This window comes from Ranitomeya variabilis, chromosome 6 (genome assembly GCF_051348905.1).
Source record: "Ranitomeya variabilis isolate aRanVar5 chromosome 6, aRanVar5.hap1, whole genome shotgun sequence".
NCBI classification, from domain to species: Eukaryota; Metazoa; Chordata; class Amphibia; order Anura; family Dendrobatidae; genus Ranitomeya; species Ranitomeya variabilis.
Genome location: NC_135237.1, coordinates 367,634,433 through 367,657,549, shown reverse-complemented (window position 1 = coordinate 367,657,549; position 23,117 = coordinate 367,634,433). Strand labels below are relative to the sequence as shown.

The 23,117-nt window shown below is 40.2% G+C and overlaps 1 protein-coding gene across 2 annotated transcripts in view; it reads right to left on the bottom strand.

The window, feature by feature from the left end:
• Nucleotides 1-23,117, bottom strand: part of CARMIL1 (capping protein regulator and myosin 1 linker 1) — a 352,298-nt gene that overhangs the window by 59,809 nt on the left and 269,372 nt on the right. For both annotated transcript variants that reach the window (XM_077270002.1, XM_077270003.1), the window contains exons 27-28: nucleotides 10,975-11,150; nucleotides 8,366-8,453 (exon numbers count right to left, since the gene is read on the bottom strand). In XM_077270002.1, coding sequence (XP_077126117.1) covers nucleotides 8,366-8,453; nucleotides 10,975-11,150 — 264 coding nt within the window. The remainder of the gene's footprint in view (nucleotides 1-8,365; nucleotides 8,454-10,974; nucleotides 11,151-23,117) is intronic.

The window sequence follows — 23,117 nt, the reverse complement described above, 5'->3', positions numbered from 1 at the left end:
AAGCAAGAAAGAAAGAGACAGAGAGAGAGAAAGAAGGGTGGGGTTCTTATCTGTGGAGACCTAAACACCAGGACAGGTACAGAGAAGGACTACATGTCACCTGATGGCAACTCATTCGTACTGGTAGAGGAGTTTACAGTGACTCAGTGCAGATAGCAAGACAGAATGACAGAATTGTGAACAAAAGTGGCAGAACACTGCTGAGCACTATACTGAATGGGCGCTTTAAGAGGGAATCATTAGGGATACGCCTCTCCATTACTAATCTGTGAGCTTGAAGTCACCACACAATACAAAGATGACATCAACCCCACAAATATGAACCCCACTTGCCACCGCTACATTGCAAGTGGGAAGAGCCAGGCAAAGCTCCAGAATTGGAACATCTAATAGATGCGCCGGAGCCCACATCAAAGGGAGGGTGTCTGACATCGGCGTACTATTACGCTCTATGTCGGTAAGGGGTTAATAAAAGGATCATCATTTTCCTCACCCAACATGACATCAGCAAAAGCCAAGCTGGGTTCATGCTGAACCACCGCATCACCGATCACATCTACACCCATGCATCAAGACCCACATCCACAGCAAAGAAACAAGGTAAAATATTTCCATGTTTCAGGGTCTTCAAGAAGGTCTTTCACTCAGATTGGCTTCCGGCCTGTTCATGAAACTCCTGGAGAGCGGAAAAGGCGGCAGAACCTATGAAGTTAACAAGAGCTCAAACACTGAGAACCATTGCAGTGTGAAGGTGAAAGGGAAAAGGACAGCTTTCTTCAGGCAGGGTCATTGGGTCAGACAGGGATGCAGCCCGAGCGCAACCCTTTTCAACATCTACATAAAAGGACTGGCTGCAGCTCTGGAACCCTGCTTCACCCCAGGCCTCAGTCTGCACGACCAAGAGGTGAGGTTCTTGCTGTACGCAGATGACCTCCTGCTACTCTCCCCAACCGAGAGAGGCTTCCAAGATAGCCTGGCAGAGCTGGAAACATTCAGCACCCCATGGGCGATGCCCATCAACCAAAAGAAGACCAAAGTCATGGTGTTTCAACAAAAGCCCAACTCACTCCTTCACAATAAACGGCTTCAGGCTGGAGAATACCGCTTTAATATTTTATTCTATAATACATTTTTAGCCGCATTAATACTATACATGACCTTGCTTTCCGTCATATTTACAAGCCAGATGCCCTGCTATAATAAAAAGACGGCTTATCTGTCTGTGTGAGCACTTTACTTAGACTGCAGTAATCAAGCGCCATACATCATGGGCATAGGGTACAACATGGTCCTTGCAGACAAATTAAATAGAAGGAGCTTGGTAAAAGGCTGCATTTATAAATGCACAGTTTTATGTCAATACTACAGACGGTGGAGGCAGCTGAGACTGTCTTTTTCTGGGATCATATATTATGTCTGAGACAAAAGCACCAAGATCTCAGCAGCTTTTCCCACTGGGCCCTCTGTCTAAAAGCATCAGATTCTGTAAATGACTTGTTCAAGAGCGACAAAACCTTATTCCCTCTATTTTAGCTCCATTGTCAATGCTTTAACTCATGAGATCATCCACTAGACAACATTACAGCAAGGAGGAGAGAAATCTGAAGGACTCACACAGCTGAAATTGCCATAAGGAGACTGCAAAAGCCCATTTATCATATAGGACTAAATGGTATACTGCACTCATCCATAAAATACAAGATTGTTTTCTTTAAGCATACGTATAAGCAAACACTTAAATGTATATACACGATAGAAATTAATTAATATATTAATAATAATGAACACATTGCTTATCATAAACTAATTTTAATTTAAAATCGATTATGCCTGATCCTCACCGAATTTACATCTCAGGAGCCTGAAGACACGAATTGTCTGCTGCCTTAAACTAGCGCACCCAGTAAGAGGGATAGTCAGGTGAAGAAACATTATTATTATAAACTGGCATCAATTGTTAAAAAGATAACTTTAGATTCTCAGTGAACTGAATGTACAGGCAGCCATGGGAAGTGAAACTCCGAGGCCATAGACGGGAAATGGTGCAACATTTTTTATGAAACCCATTTAATAAAATATTTTATAGCCCGAATTACACACACATTTAGGTAAAGTAAATGTCACCAAAACTCCTTCAATTACAACGATGTTTCTAACAATATGAATCCGTCTGTATCACATAACGCTAGCCCATAGCCGTGAAACAGAAAAAGCACAAATAACTTTTTTTCTCTAGTAAATCATTTTTTAATTTAGAATAAATTTTAAAAAAATACACATTTAACAATAGTAAATTTACAACCTCATACCTCAAATGTAAGGGACTGCTTTGGTACTGATCTCATTATACACAAAATGTATTTTATAACCCGATGACATTATCAGAAGCAGAGCACTAGGATGTGCATAACCATATAAGCATACACGTGGTATCAAAATCCACACTATATAGGAATCAAGCCAGGTTAACCGCTACCTAAATCTGCTTCAGAAAAAACTACCATTCCCGCAACATGAATGCTTTCAGGCTTACATAATAGCCTGCCATCCAAAGCACCCCATCCTATGTTGCCTAAACAGGGACAGTAAATAAGGCATTATACTTACAACATGTGAGATGAGTCCACCAGTCCCTCTACCCCGACGCGCGTTTCGTCACAACCTTCTTCAGGGGGCGTGTCGGGGAAGAGGGAAAGCCGGTCTCCTAAGCTGCCCTACAGCCAATCGTCTGCCAGAGTTACTGATCATGTGATCCTTATTTACCAAGAATATTCGGCGCGCCGCGTCGTTCCCCCGCCATCCGGAAATGACTCATCACCCTCGGTCTACGTACAGGTAAACAGAGACGCCGCCATGGTAACGGCTCACGTGTCTGTCAGCTGTCCTAAACGGCCGAGGAGATCAGAGTCTATGGCCGGAGAAGCCCGAAGCAGCGCGCACTATCAAGGAAAAGGCACCACAGATCTGCACCCGAATACTTTATTAATAAATTAAAAGTAAACAGAATAACTGTACCTAGTGCTTAGTTGCCAGTAATATCCTTATTTAAAGACGTACCTATAAAATATTCTCTAAAGTACGGTAACCTATTTTATGTTTACTAGTGCTCCCTCCATCGATGCATAATAGATATACTAAAGTGACTAGTTCTTACTTATAAACTACAATTGGTGATAAAAAATTATTAAGGTAAATTCTATCAAATATTACAACCTCATACATAAAAAAATTATTAATATATAGTGCATTAATAACAAGTGATAAACCATATGTCATATATAAAAATTTTACAACATCATACATTTATTAATTATATAATACTCCTTTATGTTATGTGCTCTAGCCATAGACTCTGATCTCCTCGGCCGTTTAGGACAGCTGACAGACACGTGAGCCGTTACAATGGCGGCGTCTCTGTTTACCTGTACGTAGACCGAGGGTGATGAGTCACTTCCGGATGGCGGGGGAACGATGCGGCGCGCCGAATATTCTTGGTAAATAAGGATCACATGATCAGTAACTCTGGCAGACGATTGGCTGTAGGGCAGCTTAAGAGACCGGCTTTCCCTCTTCCCCGACATGCCCCCTGAAGAAGGTTGTGACAAAACGCACGTCGGGGTAGAGGGACTGGTGGACTCATCTCACACGTTGTAAGTATAATGCCTTATTTACTGTCCCTGTTTAAGCAACATAGGATGGGGTGCTTTGGATGGCAGGCTATTATGTAAGCCTGAAAGCATTCATGTTGCGGGAATGGTAGTTTTTTCTGAAGCAGATTTAGGTAGCGGCTAACCTGGCTTGATTCTTATATAGTGTGGATTTTGATACCACGTGTATGCCTATATGGTTATGCACATCCTAGTGCTCTGCTTCTGATAATGTCATCGGGTTATAAAATACATTTTGTGTATAATGAGATCAGTACCAAAGCAGTCCCTTACATTTGAGGTATGAGGTTGGATATTTACCATTGTTAAATGTGTATTTTTAAAAAATGTATTCTAAATAAAAAATGATTTACTAGAGAAAAAAAGTTATTTGTGCTTTTTCTGTTTCACGGCTATGGGCTAGCGTTATGTGATACAGACGGATTCATAGTATTAGGCAAGCACACAGTAATATTGGATCATTGGGTTGATGAAATATAGATGTTTCTAACAAGTAGAATAAATTTGAAATTGTTTTTCCTTATATTCCATAAAGTGCAATAAAATGTACCAATTGCTGCTAATGTAAAGTGATCACCTCTTACATTTAACCTTTCATTTATTTTACACTTCTGAATAATCACATAGAAATGTTCTCATAATTTAATCATTGCCCAAACAACCATTGGAGTTTTGTGAAGCACCTCTTCTTACCCAAGTGCCGTGGCTGGAGAAGTGCTTATGGCATGTGATAATAGTGTTACAAATCATTCAACATCTTCCCCTCTGTAGGTTCAAAAGAAATTTAAAGGGGTTGTCTGTTATTTGAACAACTCCTTCTCTAGGGCTGCAGGTTTAATGGAAAGGTACCAAAACGGAGGAGAGTATAGGCTGCTGTTACTGTATACGGGGGGGGATATAGCATTTGAGAAGGAGGTGTCAGAGTGAACAGAATCCATGTTATTTAATAAATAACCATACATATATAACTCATCGTGTGGATGAGAAGTGTATTTAATGGGAAAACGCCTTTAAAAAGTAAACTTCGGTGCACTTCTTTTTACGTTCCATTGATAAAGGGCTCTAAGTGCTCCTCATAGACACACATTTAAAAAAAGAAAAACAAGGAGCTTTGAACAAGGCAGTATTGGATTCAACAGACCCAGAATGGCCACCTTGTAGTGTGATGGACCCCCTATCATCTTCAGAACCACAGCAATATACAATGGCTTAGATTCACTACAGGTTGGGTGAAAATCATTCAAATTAGATGGCGGTATTGGCATGCTGCAAACAGTCCTTTCTGCCACGTACTACAAATGCTCTGAAAATTTAAAAGGAGTGGTCCGAAACGAACATTTATTTTAATCCTAAATGTCTATTCAATGTCATAATCTAATCTCTTTTCTAATACACTAATTAAAAATCCTATTGTCCCCTTACTACACCATCTAACTGATATACACTTTCTTTTCTACCGACTTGGTATTTGATGACACTTTGTTTGAGAGCCCCCAGTGCATGCTGAGATAGTCAAGCGAGTCATAATCAGAGGGCAGAGGTCACTGCCACAACCATTGCCCCCTCCCTAAAACGAAGCATCATCATTCATCAGTGATGTGTGTTTCAAGGGTTGGTCTAGACCAGAGGTCTCAAAATGCATTCCTCAAGGGTCGCAAAAAGGTAATGTTTTCAGGATTTCCTTATACTGCACAAGTGATAATTTAATCACTTGCACAGATGTTAGCCCCCCTAAAGTAAACAATGAAATATGGCGGGGGTCTCACGGCCACATAGACCATGAGAATTTCCATTTCTTTTTGTGTCATTCACTTGTAGAGGTCAATAAAAGGTCAGTGTATTTCCAAGAGCAGTTAAAACCAGTTTTTACCAGTTTTATTGAGCCTTTTTTTATTGTTTTTTCATTGGCTGTTGGCATTTTTGGCGCTCTTTTTTGAAAATATATAAAGCAATGTTTACAGGGTTTTACCTCATTCCGCTGGCGCAAGAAGAAAAGAAGAGACCACCCTCCCTCCCCTTATTTATTTTTTTTTCTGTCGTGTTGTTTACTTGTGGGAAAATCACCCATTTTTGGGTGGATTGGTTTTTATTGGAATTTTGGAATTCTGGACATGTGATATGTGGAATTTATTTATTGGATATTTTAATGAGTCTTTATGTCACCCAAAATAAACCTCACGGCCATTTTTATTCCAACATTAAAATTGTTTAGGTCTCATTATTTGTATGAATGGGTTTTATATGGCCATGATTCCAGCACCTTGTGCAATACTAAGGAAATCTTGAAAACATGCATGGCTTGCAGCCCTCGAGGAATGCACTTTAAGACCCCTGGTCTAGTTTCTACCAAGCATATGTCAGTAGATTCTAGTCGCTGTGCATTATTCTTCTAGGTGCACAGTGACCATGCGCTACCTCACCGGCTCTTATGAGAAGTGACGAGCTGGCAAGAGATCACATGGTCAGTGCACATTGTAAGGAGAGGATGAGTGAGCAAAGACTAGCTGCACCTCTGCAAGTGACATTACTTGTGGGGGCAGAACTGGTCTTTGCCTAATCAATAACAGTCACCACAAGATGACTCTACTCTTCAACAGCCTGAACTGTTAATATGTAATTGATGGGGTCAAATTCTGAACGGATCTGGATTTAACTGAGCGACAATGTCTTTTTTTTTTTTTTGGGAACCAATGTTTTTTTGCTCAGAGATCCAATATTTTAACTCCTAAGAGACCGCCGATACGCATTAAAATGGCAGCCACTAAGGGGCCTTATTTCCTCATTGCCATTTTAAAATGGTGATAGGGAATTAGGCTGTAGAGCCTCCCAGATTCAGAAAACCTCTGTGGTCTCGGCAGTGTGCCCGCAGGGATCTGCTGGCCAGTACCTGGCAACAATAGATCCTATCACAGAGATCAAAAAAAAAAAAATAGTAAATCAAACCCCCCTTTGTCACTCCCTTAGACAAAAATTATAAAATATTGTTATTTTTTATATTCTTTGCAGTTGGGGTTAGTGGTTACAGGTGTGCTAGGGTTAGGTGTGGGTTGAGATTGAGTTTTGTGTTAGATTTGGGGGGTGGGGGTTTCAAGAGTAAAAAAAAGTGACGATATGACTGCTAGTGTTGAGGTTTTTTTGGGGTGTCTAACAGCTGTGAAACATGCTGGGTGGGGACTCGAGCACCCACGATACTCCGTGCATACCTGAGCACCCAATGCAAACTGTAGTAGCGAGTACTTGCACTCAACACTAATGGCAACATATTCAATAGGACAACCCAATGTTATCAATTTCTGTGTCGTACTTGTGGGTTCAAAATGCTCACTATACCCCTAGATAAAATCCTTGAGGGGAGTGGTTTCCAAGATGGAGTCACTTGTGGGGGAGGTTTTCCACTGTTTAGGCACATCAGGGGGTCTCCAAACACGTCTGCTGATTGTTCCAGTAAATTTTGCATTCAAAAAGTGAAATGGTGCTCCTTCCCTTCCGAGCCCTGCTGTGCGCCCAAACAGTGGTTTTCCCCCACAAAAACCGTGCTGGTACCCTTGAGACCATAAAATAAATTTGGTCCAAGTTATGCTTTTTTTTGTGAAAAAAGTTAAATGTTCATTTTTTTTTCACATTCCAAAAAAAATAAACTTCTTGAATGTGGTACTGAGCACCTTGAGGGGTGCAGTTTTTAGAATGGTGTCCCTTTTGGGTATTTTCTGTCACACAGACCCCTCAAAGTCACTTCAAATGTGAGGTGGTGCCTAAAAAAATGGCTTTGTAAATTTTGTTGGAAAAATGAGAAATCGTTGGTCAACTTTTATCCTTTAAAACATCCTAGCAAAAAAAATATTTTGCTTCAAAAATAGTGAAGATGTAACGTAGACATGTGGGAAATACCTATTATCTATTTTGTGTGACATATCTCTGATTTAAGGGCATAAGAATTCAAAGTTTGAAGACTGCTAAATTTTTGCCAAATGTCCGATTTTTTCACAAATTAACGCAAGTTATATTGAAGAAATTTTAACAGTACCATGAAGTACAATATGTCTCAGAATCAGTGGGATCCGTTGAGTGTAACCTCAAAGCGACAGTGGTCAGAATTGTAAAATTTGGCTTGCTCATTAAGGTCAAAATTGGCTCCGTTATTAAGAGGTTAAGCTTCTTTACCAAATGGTGTCTTGCCTGTTTGCATCTGTGCTAAGGAATGAAAATGTGTGCATTTGGTCAGATTAGTTGGAAGCAACAGCGCTGCATTTGGCTGCAGTCTGCCTGACAACCTGTCATAATGAGAACATCCTTCTCAGACCCCTTTCATGGACGAGTTGCTTACATCCACAGGATTCCCTTTAATTTGATATTTTTCTATGATCACACAATTATAGGTATGCTCACGACACAGTTGCTTGAGTAAACCCCACAAGGTTGGTAGGTTTTGAAATCTTGCCCTAGCCTACTCTAGCACTGATTACTATGCCTTGCTCAAAGTTGCGCAGACCCTTCAGTGCAGAGACCCTTACATATGTATTAACTGAAAATCAAGTATGAGATAAATGAATTGTAATAACTTCTGTAACACAGTGCTTATCAGCAAAGCACTGTATACGGCTGTCATATTGCAATGTCATATTATTACATGGCTATATAACCCCTTTATATCACCTCGATAGTAAAAGAAAAAAAAACACACTATACACAAGACTTACCAGTTTATGATGGCTGCTTGAGAGTGCATCTAAGATTTCATCAACAATGCGGTCGGACAAGAAAGAGGCCACCGTAAGTTTAACTTCACTGTGAAGAAAGAATATAAAACTATATATATATATATCGGAAATAATGCTAGCATTATAACTTTACCCTAAAAAAAAGTAACATTTCTTTGAAAAAAAAAAAAGGCAATGTGTAAACATTTGAGAACACCGTGAGATAATTAGGATTACTTGATAATAAGTTTAATAGCCACCAAACTTTTTTTTTTTTTTTCAAAGGGAACGCGTCACCTGAGAATGATCTATTACAGTATTCAAAGCAACTTTTTCTGATATTCATTTTTTTTTTTTAAAGATATTTCAAATGCTTTTTATTAAAAACCATAAAAAATATTCTTGCAGTTTTCCACTGGCTACAGGGCCATTGTAGACTCATAATTTCTGTCCTTTCAGGAAGAATTTTTAGCTGTTTCATTGTCATCAGAGTCATGATTACACTGATAGGAAACACCTGTATGCAAGCCTGGTCTGTCTCTCACTATAGGCAAGTCACAGCGCCCATCGCTCTTCACATTGACTTTTGCACATGCACATTAGTTGCTTCAATTCAAAAGTATAAGAGCAGTCAATCCATTGCTCCTAATGTACATGTGAATGTGCTAAAAGTATAGGAAGTAGGAGTCTAAAAGTCCCGGTGTGAAAACTGCAAAAATCTTATTTTTAATAAAGATTGTGTTAGATGGAAAGAAAATTGCCCACAATTACAAAAAGTAACAAAAGCTGGATTTAAACAATAGGCCATTTTTTGATCACATATTCACTTCAAATGGCAGCAACATGTATGGTAGGATAGGTAGCATTTGACCAAGGTCAGTAGATAATTATTTTCACATAGCAAGGTATTAAGCTTTCCCAAAAATACATCTAGCCATTTGTAATCCATTATTTATGTTGGTTTAATTAGAGATCTTGCTCATAATTAGAGCCTGTGGGAATAATTTCAGTGCTTGAAGGGTTACTCTGGATTATATCCGGGTCATTGTACAAGCACAATGCACAGAAATGAGGCATGGAGGGTTCACTTTCCCGGATGACTGATATGAAGATGAAGGCTTGGAGGATTAGGCAGACACTGGCTGACACATTTTTCCAAGATTAGAAACTGCCAGGAAAATAATAAATCACACTTAACATGAAAAGAACTAAATGCTATTTGTTTTCTAAGTGAAAAGTGTTTAATGAAAGAAGGTCAGAAAAGCCTTCATTAAGGGATGGGTTTTAGGGTCAGCCGATATGGATTGAACCTCTAATCAGCAGCAGAGGATCCTGAGCTTCATGTTATCATCTGAGGCAGCACTGGAAAGGACACAAAGTCTCCCATCTAATCTTATTATTTCTGATGTGACACTTTAGAAGCATGAAATATTCATAACCATGGTTTACCAGCTCATTGGAAAAAAGGCGACCCTAATGCTTTGAAAAATTCAGCCTTCTTTCTAAACATCCAGTAATGAGAATATTGGCGAGATATAATATCAGCTGCACATCAACAAGTCAAGCCCTTTCATTCATTTGCAGAATGAATGTTTTTAATGGAAAAATGTTGATCTTTTTAATTTTTATAAATATTTTAATTATTAATACTGCATTTTGTAGTCCTTTAATGCTGTTCTCCAAGAATGAGATAAATTGGAGTCCTTGATATAATTCAAACTGCTGCCCATCCTAGTCACGGGCCAGGACGGGCTGCAAACTGAAGACATACAGCTTCCAAGACCTGCCCCTCAAATGACAACAGCTGTATTACACATATCCCCTCAGCGCTGGGAGCACGGATATCATGTGTAACGAAATAAGATTTAACCCACAGTGTGCTCTCCAGCTTTATCCTCCTCTACCAGTATGACAGCTTGATAGCTATGCACAAAGACTGAGTGTGCCCAACTGTAAAGCAAACAAACACTGGAGGAGGATGAAGTTGGAGAGAACCCCCTTTGTTCTCAGCTAGGAAGGGATATATTTCTTCACATATCCCTGCCATGCTCCCTGCCGGCTGAGATATGCAAGATACATCTCTTGCTAGTTAAGATGCAGGTTTCAGGAGCTGTATGTCTTCAGTCCGCAGTGCTTACTGATATACGACTAGGACAGGATGCAGTTTGAATTACATCAGAGATGACATTTTATCGAATTCTCGGAGTTCCCCTTTGAGGGGACTTGAACATGCATGGGCACATGGGCCCTTGGAGCGGCGATGATGAACCAGTCCGTTATTTGTTGGGAAGGGGCATGCCTCTCAATTAAGAAGGGGCATCTTACATCTACGGCCCAAATTTATTAAAACTGGCATTTTTAAACTAGTCATATAACAGGATTTTAGGTACCAGTGTAAACTGTGGAGCGGATGAACCTTCACAGGTTGGAAGCCATTACGCCTTTATTAGATAATTATTACACAATTGTTTTCCTTTATTCATTCATTACATGAAATATATTATGAACAGAGTATAAGGTACATAGCCTTGTGTAATAATCAATTAGTCGAAAAGGCAACAAATAGGATTATCATCGATAACCCTTTTCTATCATTATGCACACTTTACCTTATTTTGTTAAGAATATCTATCCCAGATTGCTCCAGGAGGACGTTTTTTACAAAGTTCCGAGGAATGGAGATCTTCTCAGTGCTGGCCTGAATGAAATCTTCACGAATATTCGCTTTCTTCATAACGTTTGGGCATAGATTTTCAGCTGCATCGACCATAGCTTCAAGAAGTTGCTATAAATAGAAAGAAAGATGTATAGATCACCATCTGTTCATTGTGCCCTAAGAATATCAATGAAAGGGGGTTTGTCCACTAATCGGACAACCCCTTCTCAATCGCTATATTTCCCCTATGAAAAATAACAGCCATACTCCCCTCCGATGCTAGCATGGACCCATTGGTGTTGGACTTGGTCCTCCTGGGGCTTGCATGATATTTTTATGTCACGCGAGCCCTTCAGCAGACGCTTTCCTCTCACTTCCTTTGGCCAAAACTGACATCCGAAGGAAGGCAGAGAGCAGCAGTTTGATCTGAAGGAAATGAGAGTGAAGCCGCAGCCGATTGTCTGTAAGCCTGGGGACAATTTCACGCGAGAGCTTTAACACTTTAATATAGCCTATTATTTTACACAGAGAACATATAGTGATTGAGAAGGGGTTTTCGGAGTACTGGACAACCCCTTTGGGAAACAGTGTGGTCATTCAAATAGCCACCAACAAAACATCTGTATTATCGTATGTCGCATCTTTCTATATACTACACTTGTACATTCAGTCAAAACACAATAGATACAATACCACAGTATTGCAGAATATAGGAAAAGCCACAGTCTTCTATGAATGTCAGCCACAGACTGGTCTTCACAAAAGTACTGTCATAACAGGCACAGCAGTTTTCAGCAGGCCCTAGAATGTCATGTCAACCCTTCGGTGGCCCGCGATCGAGTCACAGGGGGACGATGGGTGCTTTGAGTATGTACTGTATCAATTGCAGATCCCATATGTCACATGGCAAAATCTAACTTAAGGAGGATAATGTGTCTTTCCAGCTTTATCTATGTATATAACCAGATTCTCCAATATCATGAGATATGCTAGTATTGTCGGTCAGACTCTATACAATACTTTTACATGGTGAAGTCAAGCTGCCATCTACCTCCTGCTTATAGTCTACGCCTCTTTAGGCCCTTCCATCATATTTCTCATTCTCATAACTATTCTATAGTAAAGAATAATAAATTGACACTTATTGGAGATCAATGTATACAGGTATCTGAAATAGATGAAAGAAGCTTTGTTTTTTAGCCTCAGGCTTGTGCACATACTCTCAGAGAAGGCAATGAAGAGTGAATAATGCAGGTCTCCAAAGCCACTAGAATATAATCAATGTCAGATCAGGATCTTAAAAATGTATGCCTTGGTTATACAGTATGAACCTGCTGCCGAATAGAAGACATTACTAGACTGCAAGAAATGCAGAGCAGCATCTAGTCTACAGGCCTCTCATGGCCTCTGCTCATGACACAACACAGTCCGGTTTATAACTTCTCAGGAATTGCCACAGGTTCTTGAAGGAGGAAAATAGGCCTGAAATTATTGGTCAACTATCAAAATAACTGAAATCTAATTTTTTTTTCCTTGCCCTGGTAAGGAAATGGAGACTATTTTCATTGCTTGTAAGAGAAATAGCTCCAAATATGCCCAGGAGAGCAGTAAATGTCAACACTATGTGCCATGAATGCACAATTTTTAAAATAACAGATGATTTGAAAAGCAATTGTCGGTGTAAGAGAATTTATTTCTCAACACGCCTCTGTAAAAAAAAAAAAAAAAAAAAAAAAAAAAGGGTTCTATGCCTCTATATATAGCTCAAAAAGGTACAACAACACAAACAGAAGATTTTACAGATCCTTCCTGATTAAAATATTTCAAAAACTCCAAGCACGATGTACTGTAGTTTCCAACTCGTTACAGACTAAAAAAAAAGTCCATAATCATTCATGGTTAAGGATTATTATTTTAGTCTGAAACGAGAAGGAAACTACATGATGCTTGGATTTATTGAGAGGGTCAATTTTTTTAGGATATTGAACAAAAGTTTTTGAAATATTTTAATTAAGAATTGGATGGAAAATCTTCTACAAGGTGAAATGTGCCACACCTGTTTGCATATACCAACATATACCAGCTGAACAGCCCAACTACACAATCTTGAAATATGTCATGTGAATGGAACCCTATGGATATGTTTGGTTTATGTGGTGTGAATACAATGCTAAAGAAGTGTGAATATGGCCTTATGCCTGAGGCCAAAACCAGTATTCAAACAGATACGTCTTAAAGAGAATAAAGCCTATGAAGCCAATATACTGTAGTAACCACTACAACTACCCTATATTCTATATTGAAAAATTAGATAGGAGGCATGACTGTTCTTCCATGTTCATTCATAAAGCTCACAGTGTTCAATGAAGGGGTAATGGCATCTTCGTGATTTTCACATAAGGCATAGGCCATATTAGGTGTGTGCAGCTATAAAGTGCCTCAATACACTGATGTACTCTCCATCTTGGCAGGAGTAGAAAAAAATTGCTCCGCTGTAATGAATCAGTCACAGGTCACTCCACTTAGTAGGACCCAAGGGTTCTCTAGTGATCACCCTTTCACACCTGTACAGGTATCTGGCCTTTGCAGCTATGGACCTTAGGTTTGCGTCCACAGATCAGCTGCTGGCCGGGCAGCGAGGTGAGAAAAGAAGGTGACCACAAAATAGTGTTATTAATAACACTAATGTGGAAAGGGCCTTTTGCACTGTCCACTGGAATGGTGTGGTGGCACTCAACAGTGAAGGCAACTGGCACATGAACGCAACATTAATGTTTGGTACATCCATATGAAGACTGGTGACAGAGCATGCCATTTTCTACCCATCATGGATTCCACAAAACATCAGAAGCAGAAAGATAAAAAAGGGCACCTAGATATTTAAGTGCCATGTAGCAGATCAGGGATAATTCTTTAGTGGAGGTGGACTTCGGTTGATGTGGCCTTCTAGTTATACATCTCTTACACAGTTACACACAACTCAGGGAGCAATGTATAATACCATAATTAGGAATGTTTTTGCAGTATAAATTATTGGCAATTTGTGACTCTCCAGCTGTTAAACTAAAAGGCATCACAGCATGCTAAATATTACAGTTTCACAGTAGGTCGCGACACACAGGTCGTAGACCACTGAAATAATTATATATATAAAAACACAAATAATTCATAATTCATTTCAGCATTGAATGTACCGGTACATGTTCAATAATATATAGACAAGCCCTGATTACTCAGCAAGTGCACTATTCACCAGCTAGGAATGTTACACAATGTAGACATATATTGACTTCATATAGACTTCAGCTGACCATTATTTATTATTATTATTATTATGGTAGTCCTCCATCTGCAATAATGTGATGTTCAATTTGGTGTACTCACTCGTGGATACAGCTAGCCCACATCAAAGTGTGCCCTGTTCAAGATGGTTTTTACAGGCTCGAATGGTGGTTTAAAGATTTTAGTGTGGTTTGAGATTCTATGGAAAATCAACAATGTTCAGAGAAACACTTGAAAAGTCGCCTGGGCCGTATGGAAGACTAGTGGGACAGATGGGTCCCCAGTGGCTTCTCCCCGCCTGCTCTCATGGAGTGACTGGTCTCTCCTTATACATGTATGCAGGGAGAGACCTCTCACTCCAACAGTGCGAACAGGGAGAGCCTCTGGAGACCTTCTGTCTGTCTTCCAAGCGGCGCTCGGTCAGCATGTATCTGTCAGGTTCCCTTTAGTAAACCTTGGAATAATAATACATTAGTTAGAGTGAACCTGACAGCACATCCCTGCTTTCCATGGTAGAGGCAGCATGTATCAGACACTTTATGGTAACTTGCAATTCTACCACATTGAGAACGTTACAGAATGCATCAGAAGGATGTAATAGAATACTACGACCATCGGCTTCATCAATAATTCAGTGCCATATCCTTTTACATGCATTAATATTGCTGATAAATTAGCCATTATTATGCAGTAAAATGTCCTTTTTCAGATTTGTTACATATTGTGTAGAGTACAATGTGTACTTGGCATCAGATTAATATACTCCAAGACCAAATGTTTAGGGAGAAAATAAGAGACTTTTTTCATGCAGAAGGAAGATGAGATGTTGCTTTCATGTGTAAATAAGCAGTACGCATTTCTTTAGGTTGTTCCCATCTTAGAAGTCTATAAAGTGAAGACCTTTATGTCAGATTATCCATATCATTAACGTTCAAAGCCACTGTTATCTCAGAGGAATTCACAAAGGAAGAATTCACTCCGGGAACCTCACACAAACACTATTATGTATGCCTACTAGTTCAGCTTACAATCTGAAGAACTTCATGGTTTGCTTCATGCAATTTGTTTAAAAATATTACATACTTTTGCAGGTTCTACTATCAGTAAATCCACCAATCAGCTGATTTAAGGGCCACGAAACACCAGAAGTAGCCAGGCTGTATATTGTGTAGTAGAAAAAATCATATGGGCATCAGTGCCAGATTCAATAAATTGTTCAGCTTAGGTTTGCATAGTCTCACATACAAAGTGAACTCATGCATAGGTGCACGCACAACGGCATCATCGCCAGAGAAAATCATATGGGCATCAGCGCCAGATTCAATAAATTGTTCAGCCTAGGTTTGCATAGTCTCACATACAAAGTGAACTCATGCATAGATATAAACCTTATGTATAACCGAATAGGCATAATCGCCAGACCTATGTGGGCATAATCGCAAGAAATAACAAAAAAAAATCACTGAGTAGATAACTCAATTTTACATGTTAAATGTGACCATATGCAAATATAGAGGCATCATTGCCAGAAAAAATAATCAAATCATCTGTTAAATTAAACCATATATAGATGTAAAGACATCATCGCCAGACATATAGTCAGGATAAGGTCATCTTCCCCAGCATGTGGTGGCATAGATGGTTAAGGTAATTAGACAGAAATATAAGCAGACTACAAGCACCAATATATCATCATAATGCACTTATCTTGAGGGATTTAATCTCCCATCCCGATGCGTTTCCCCCCTTACGGCGGGTCTAATTTGTGGGTCTAAGCCAGACAAGGTTACTTTTTTCTACAATTAAAGAATGTATTATCAGAAAATGTCATTTATTAAAGCGAACCTGTGAGTAGGATTTTGGTCAGTAAACTACTGACACTGTCAGGTTGGCACTGTTAAACGGATTAAAATGATATCTGCTGTGAATAAATCCTTCTTGTGGTTGTTGTGTAATCACTGTCAGTAGTTTTCAGTTAATGAGACGACCATCCTCCGGGCGTATCTTCCTGCTCGAAGCCAGAGAAACCAAAGAATGACCTGCCCAAAGGCCGCCCTGAAGCGCAAACACTCTGTCTCTTTCTCTGTCTCTGTGATGAGGAACATGCTTGTGCTTCGGGGCGGTCTGGTGGCAGGTCTTTCTATGGATTCTCTGGCAGTAAGGTCAGCCTAATAAATGAGTGTTGTGCATTAAATGTATTTTTTTTTTTTTTACAAAGTTTTGTTAATTTTTTTCCCCATATCACAATCTTAATTAAAACATAAAAAATTGTTTTTGTTTGCAATTTTCATACTGGCCACTATGGCTTTTTTAGACACCAACTTCCTGTTTCAGGATATTCACATGTGCATAAGCCACAATGAACAGCTTCTGGCCCTATCTTTTGAATTGAAGCATTTAATGAGTGACAATACAATGGAGGAAAACAAAATAACCACTGGAGGGATAAAAACATAATTAACAATTTGTGGAGAACCCCAAATAAACCCCCACTAGAAGGCCTTAAAATGTAACTTTTATTTTGATTTTAAAATATGAACAAAGGGTATAAATTTTTTTTGTCCCTAATCTGCCTCTATTGTTGCGATTAAATTTAAACAGTGTGCCTGCTATTTAATATAACTGAGGTGTGTAGCACCAGGATGCTAACACATACCTGGCAGAATAGGACAGTGAGTTTTAGCACCAACGTCCCCCCAATATGTTTCACCGCACTAGCGGTGTCATCGGGGAAGTGACAAAAGCTTGAATGGCGGCCTCTGTAAGGTTTGCGGACCAATTGGCTACGGTTTTGCATATTGTAAAGGAGTGACGTCATTTGTGTTATAGCCGATGCAAAAGACCAGCCGATAGAATACACTATGTAAAAGGTTCAAGCTGATCGGATGTTTTCAATCGTAACCTATTTGCATATTACTAGATTGATGCTCTACCCAATTGAAAGAAGCACAGCTCTTAGCACTCCAAATAATGTATCGCTTTCTGCCAGCACATATCTCTGACGTATCCCTCACCATTTGGCATACTTGTAAGGAGAAGACCTAGATAAGGCAAACCTTCTCCGTGACCAATCCGGAACTGTCGGGACTGTCAAACAGGTTGCATGGGGGAAAGCTTAAGGCCCCGGACCGACCTTTGCACTCAGGAGTAGGGGGCTCAGCTAAGATAAAAGAGCTGCAGCACGTGGGAAATCAGGGAGTCTTAGCGGGAACATGAAGCGTGCAGGAGGGCAGTGTCAGGGCTCCTACAGTAGAGCATCCAGACAGAGTAGGCCCAAGGCAGAAGGGTCTGAGAGCCGTGACCAGAGACTGCTGACAAAGACGCATCCGGTCCCCGCTAACAGTGCTGACCGTGAGTGATAAGTCACACAGTCAGGACATAGATGCAAACTGCTGTTCATCGTACCTTGTCGTCTCTGGACTCTGACAACGAAAAGGACTGTGTTCTACCCTGCTCGTCATTTCTTGTCCTGACGAATATCCAACGGACCACAAGGAATCATCGCCGCCGCCAGGATCCAGGACTACACCAGACCTCATACGTGCCACGGCCTTGGCGCCAACACCCATAACTCGAGAACCGCATTCTGATGTCGTTGGGCTGATAAGCTTGCTATTCTTGAACTTCCTACCCTATTCACTACCCCTGTATCACCCCCCCCCCAGTTCCCAATCTCTTGTTCCAGTATACCGCTTTCCCCATTTTCTCCCTGCAAGGAGTATACCTGTAAAAGTAAACCCGTTAACCCCTGCTCTGCCTCCGACCCGTTACTGTATCTTGCAACCTGCTCGCATACTCGTAACGCATCATCGCTTAGACTTACCTGTCAGATACGAGAGTCCAGCAGGCGTGTCGGCGCACAGCTTGTCCAATCTAGCTAGAGCTCGTCACTGTATATGTTTAAATGACATAACCGATTCCAATTGTCTCATTTAAAAGTCAAATGAGAGGAGCAATCTGCTTCATAATTGGTTCTTTTTCAAGTCTGTTTTCCCATTCATTTGATATCAAATGACCGAGGCGATCTACTTCAAGATTGCTTCATTTACAAAACCAACTTTATTGGGAATTATATTTTTGTGATTTTGCCTATAGAGTTAATGATCGCTACTGTCACTTGCTCTTAAGCAGATGTTATTAGTATACTAAAAATTCATAATCTCATTAATATTTCATATTTGTATAAAACTCAATGGGATTACAGGAAGATATCTACTGTATCAATTATCAATACCTTGAGTGAAATTGCTCAAGGGAAGAGGATTTCCTAGAGGAATGTTCAGTTCTGTATAAACAGTTCAGGGATAAATGTTATCCTGTGAAGCCTCTTTTTAAAAAAAGCTTTTCATCGGGCAGTACATACTCCAAAGAATCAACTTCTCCAAAATAAAAAAATTGGTTACACCTAATCAGAATGAAACGTTGATTCACTGTATTGGTACGTATGATAATGGTGCTGCGGAGGCAAAAAGAATTCTCTCTAAGTATTGGTACCTCCTAAGAGAGAATAGAGATTTAAATGATAAGGTTTCAAAATATGCTACCATCACATATCATAGAGGCCCTAATTTAAAAATAGGATGGTACCTAGCCACTATCGATTAAATAATGAATAAGGTTGTGATTGGCTTAACAATAAGACAATGGGATGTTACAAATGTGGCCATTGCAAAGAGTGCAATTTCATTCTAATAACCAAACAGTTTAATAGTCCAAAACAATCTGGGAAAATTTACGATATAAGAGTCTTTCTAAACTGTACATCATCATGGATGGTTTATGCTGCCAGATGCCCATGTTCTCTTCTCTATGTGGGCACGACAAGCCAGCAATTTAGAAGGCGTGTATTGCAACACACAGGTTCTATTATAAATGGCTACGGTACGCCACTTTTGTATCATATGCGTTTTCACCATAGTTCGGCTACTCTGGCTATTTGTTTTAGGGGCATTCAAAAATATACATTAAAACAGAGGAAAGGTAATCTTGACCAATCATTGCTAAAAGAAGAAGCCAGATGGATGTATCATCTTGGCACCATGAGTCCAGCTGGTCTGAGGAAGGCTTTTCATATAGAGCTTTTCTATTAACTCCAGATCCCACTACGCTAACACCTGTCTTGTATAGGGAGTTAATATTTGAAATGATTGTCACAATATATGAGTATATGGTTTTAACTGCAATTTGTTTTTAATATGCAGTTTATTTTTTGTTTTATATAGTGTTTTGAGGTTTTTGAGGGCCTGATAAATAATTTATATTCTATGTAGAACAAGCTGATATTCTAATTTAGTAGACACCATAAAAAAAAAAAAATCGCTTTTCAATTTTGAAGGATGCTAATAGCAGTTGCAGTGGTTACAATATCTGATAATGGCAGAGTTTATCTAAAATAGCAGGCACACTGCTTAAATTTAGTCGCAACAATAGAGGCAGATTAGGGACAAAAACTTTCTTTTTTATACCCTTTGGTCATGTTTTAAAATCAAAATAAAAGTTATACTTTAAGACCTTCTAGTGGGGTTTATTTGGGGTTCTCCCCGATTTATTAATTCCATTTAATGAAAGTGTGAAAACGTCATTGTGATGGGAGGGGGAGCAGGGTCAGCTGTAATAACCATTGTGATTGATGGATCCCGTGTCATTCAGCTGTGTATAGAGGTTTTATTAGACACTGTAATCCCATCTCTGACAATAAGGAATCTGCTGTAAACTCATCCAAAAATGACAGATAACTCATATCGTTTTTAATGAAATTTTTTATATGATATATATAAAAAAAAAGATTGGAAACATACTAGGTAGAAGAACCTTTGTATTTTGGTCAAACTAAGCAGCAGTACTCAATGTCAAGCAGCAGCTGCAAATGCAAACAAGGTTTTAGGACTTTTGAAAATAAAGATAAAAACACAAGATCTCTGTATAGTATTACCCCTCGATAGTCTTTCTTAGTGGTTCACACGACCATTTTTTATCTGGATGCTGTCCGTGGAAAAAACACACAGAAATCAGACCAATGTTATTTGACGGGGTAGTGCACACAACAGTTTTTTTTTCACTTACCAAATCTGTGTGTGAATAAATATTGCAGCATGTACTAGTTTATTCTGTAAATTGGATGAGGTGTTGCTATTCAAGTCTATGAGTGTGAAAAAAATAAATCATACGCCATATGGAGCCACAGTACAGCATCCGATTTTTACAGATACATTGCAATTCTGTACAAGGGTTCTTTACAGTTAGAGCAGGCCACATTTACACGGTCAGCATTTGGTCAGTATTTTCTATCAGTATTTTTACGTCAAACCCAGGAGTGGATGATACATGTACAAGTGGTGACGTGTTTCTATTATACTTTTCCTCTGATCTTAGCATGCAAGTACTGATGTGAAATACTGACCAAATGCTGAACGTGTAAGCGCGGCCTAACAGCATATAAAAAAAGAGCTTCATGCTTTTCTATTAACCAATGGCATTTGGGGTTAACAATAATATAGTGATAATGTATTTTTGGTTGAGAAAAGTTTAAGCATGGCAAATCTGTGTAACTATGCACCGTAATTGCCAAATTTGAAAAAATATTAATGTGACCAAAACCTGATTTAGACAGTAGGTCATTTTCTAACGACACATTCCTTTTAAAGCCAGAAACTGAAATTCTAAACAATGCCAGATTATATTTGCGGCTTGCCAATTAATTCATGAAATAACACAATAAGATTTCTCATATTAGAAAGGGTAAAATTAAGCTCAGATTTAGACAGAGGATTGGTTTAGCCCTCTAGAATGGACACATTTGTTATTTCTTGAAGCATGGGCAAATTAAATTACCATGATTGTAATGTGACACCTAATTTGCATTAACTAAGTGTCTTTTAATTGAAATGCTAATTTGCTAGTAAGGTAAAGAAGGGTCTCTGCTATGCCTAGCCCACTCAGCGGAAAACTAATTAATGTCGCTGACGCTCATGTTACAGGCTTCTTGGCATTTACGGTAAATCATAAATGCTGATTAACTCTGGATTATAGTGGAGCGGCCCCACGTGTAGGGCAATGGGGTACTCGGTACCGGGTCCTTCTCGGTTCTGGGGATGTCACGGTGGCCCGACCCGGTCCGTGGCCCTTCTGAGGGGTGTCCAATTAAAGGGGTGAGTTTGTCTGGTGTTCGTGACGCCACCTGTGGTATTCGGTCAGGGTGACCGATGCTGCTAGGGGTCCGCTGGGGTGATGGAATGGCAGCTAGATGGTATACCTTCCCACAGGTGAAGTATGTCCCCAGGGCTTCCCAGATGTGTAGGTGGCGATGGTGGACGTTGTAAGGCGCAATGAATAACGAGGACACAAAGGTTGCAGTCTCTTTACCTTTTACTGAAGACTTCAGCGTCCACAGTCCAGAGTACCGTTCACAGGGCAAGCAGAGTCCGGCCGGTCCGAAGGCACATCCAGAGTTCCCTTATCCAGGTGGAAATCAGTTGCCTTCCTACTAGTGCCTGTGTGTTGTAGTACCTCCCTGCTGAGCACCACGGGATAGTCCTCACAACTTTCGTGGATGTTTCTGATGTTCTCTCTCTCTCTGTCCCCCAGATGGTATGGATAGGACAACCCGTATGACGGGGTAGGCCTGGAGCTTATTTATAGGGACCCTAGAGACGCCCCTCTCCCACAATTTGCCTCCGTGTCTTCTTAGGTATTAAGGTCGGGCAGCCAACTTGGAATTGACTGTCCTGCCGGTCTCTGAAGTAATACGTAGAGTCAATTATTCCCTCGGTGTTCCGGCCACCGGCTACGCGCCTCAGAAGGAGGCTGCCGATCTTGGGGCAGAACTCCTCCCGGTATTATCACCTTGTGCTGTGACTTTGTTTCTCACTCTCCACAATATACTTCGCTTCGTGTCCTTTCTTAGGATGCTGCCGCAATGGGTGCAGGCGCAGCTCCGTAACGTTTGGTGCTTGGCCTCTGTCAGGATCCCACCCCTGGCAGGGACCCTCTGTCTGCAGCGCAAATGTTCCTCCTTTTCCCCCTGTCTGCCTGACAGGTCCTCTCTGGGTCAAACCCAGGTAGCTTCTCTCTGACTTCCTATCCAACCCACCAGTTTTACCCGTGTGTGAGGAGTGGCCTAGTACATAGAACCTTTGCTCCCCCTGGTGGACTGGAGTGTGAAGTGTAGTGTGTGACTTGTGATACCTGGCAAGGTGAACTCCTTTAGTACCATCAGACGTAATATCACTCCCCCTGATGGGAGAGCGACATTACTGCAATGACCAGGACTCTGGGGCGCTGCAATAGCTCTCCATCCCAGCACTTCACACTAGTTCTCTACCTTGGTATAAAATAACTTATGTAACCCATTTCTACAATTACATTGTACAACCACACACAAAATATTAGAGTCAAATTTCACATTTTTGACACTCTCAGCTATTTTTACATTTTGTGGGCAAAAAACAGGTAATATTCTGCCAATTCTTTCTGCTAAGTCACGGGTACAAGAGAGTGGTGAAGTGGAAAAAATCAAAAATTATAAAAAGTTATGCATTGAACTGTGACATGGAACCCCAGAAACCAAATATAGTAGAGGAATATCTTATATATATATATAACGGTGGATGCGCCCTTCTGCCTGAAGCCGGAATGGCCGGTGCTTGCGCAGTGTTGCGCCAGAGTCAGCGAATGCCCATAGCTCATACTGCATTACGGCGCCATTTTATTGAACACTGTGTGTGCGAATTTGTAGACGCAGTGTCTTCAACAATATGGCGTCAGATATGCTGGGAATGTGCACGCGTTGACTCTGGCACCATTTTATTGAAGAAT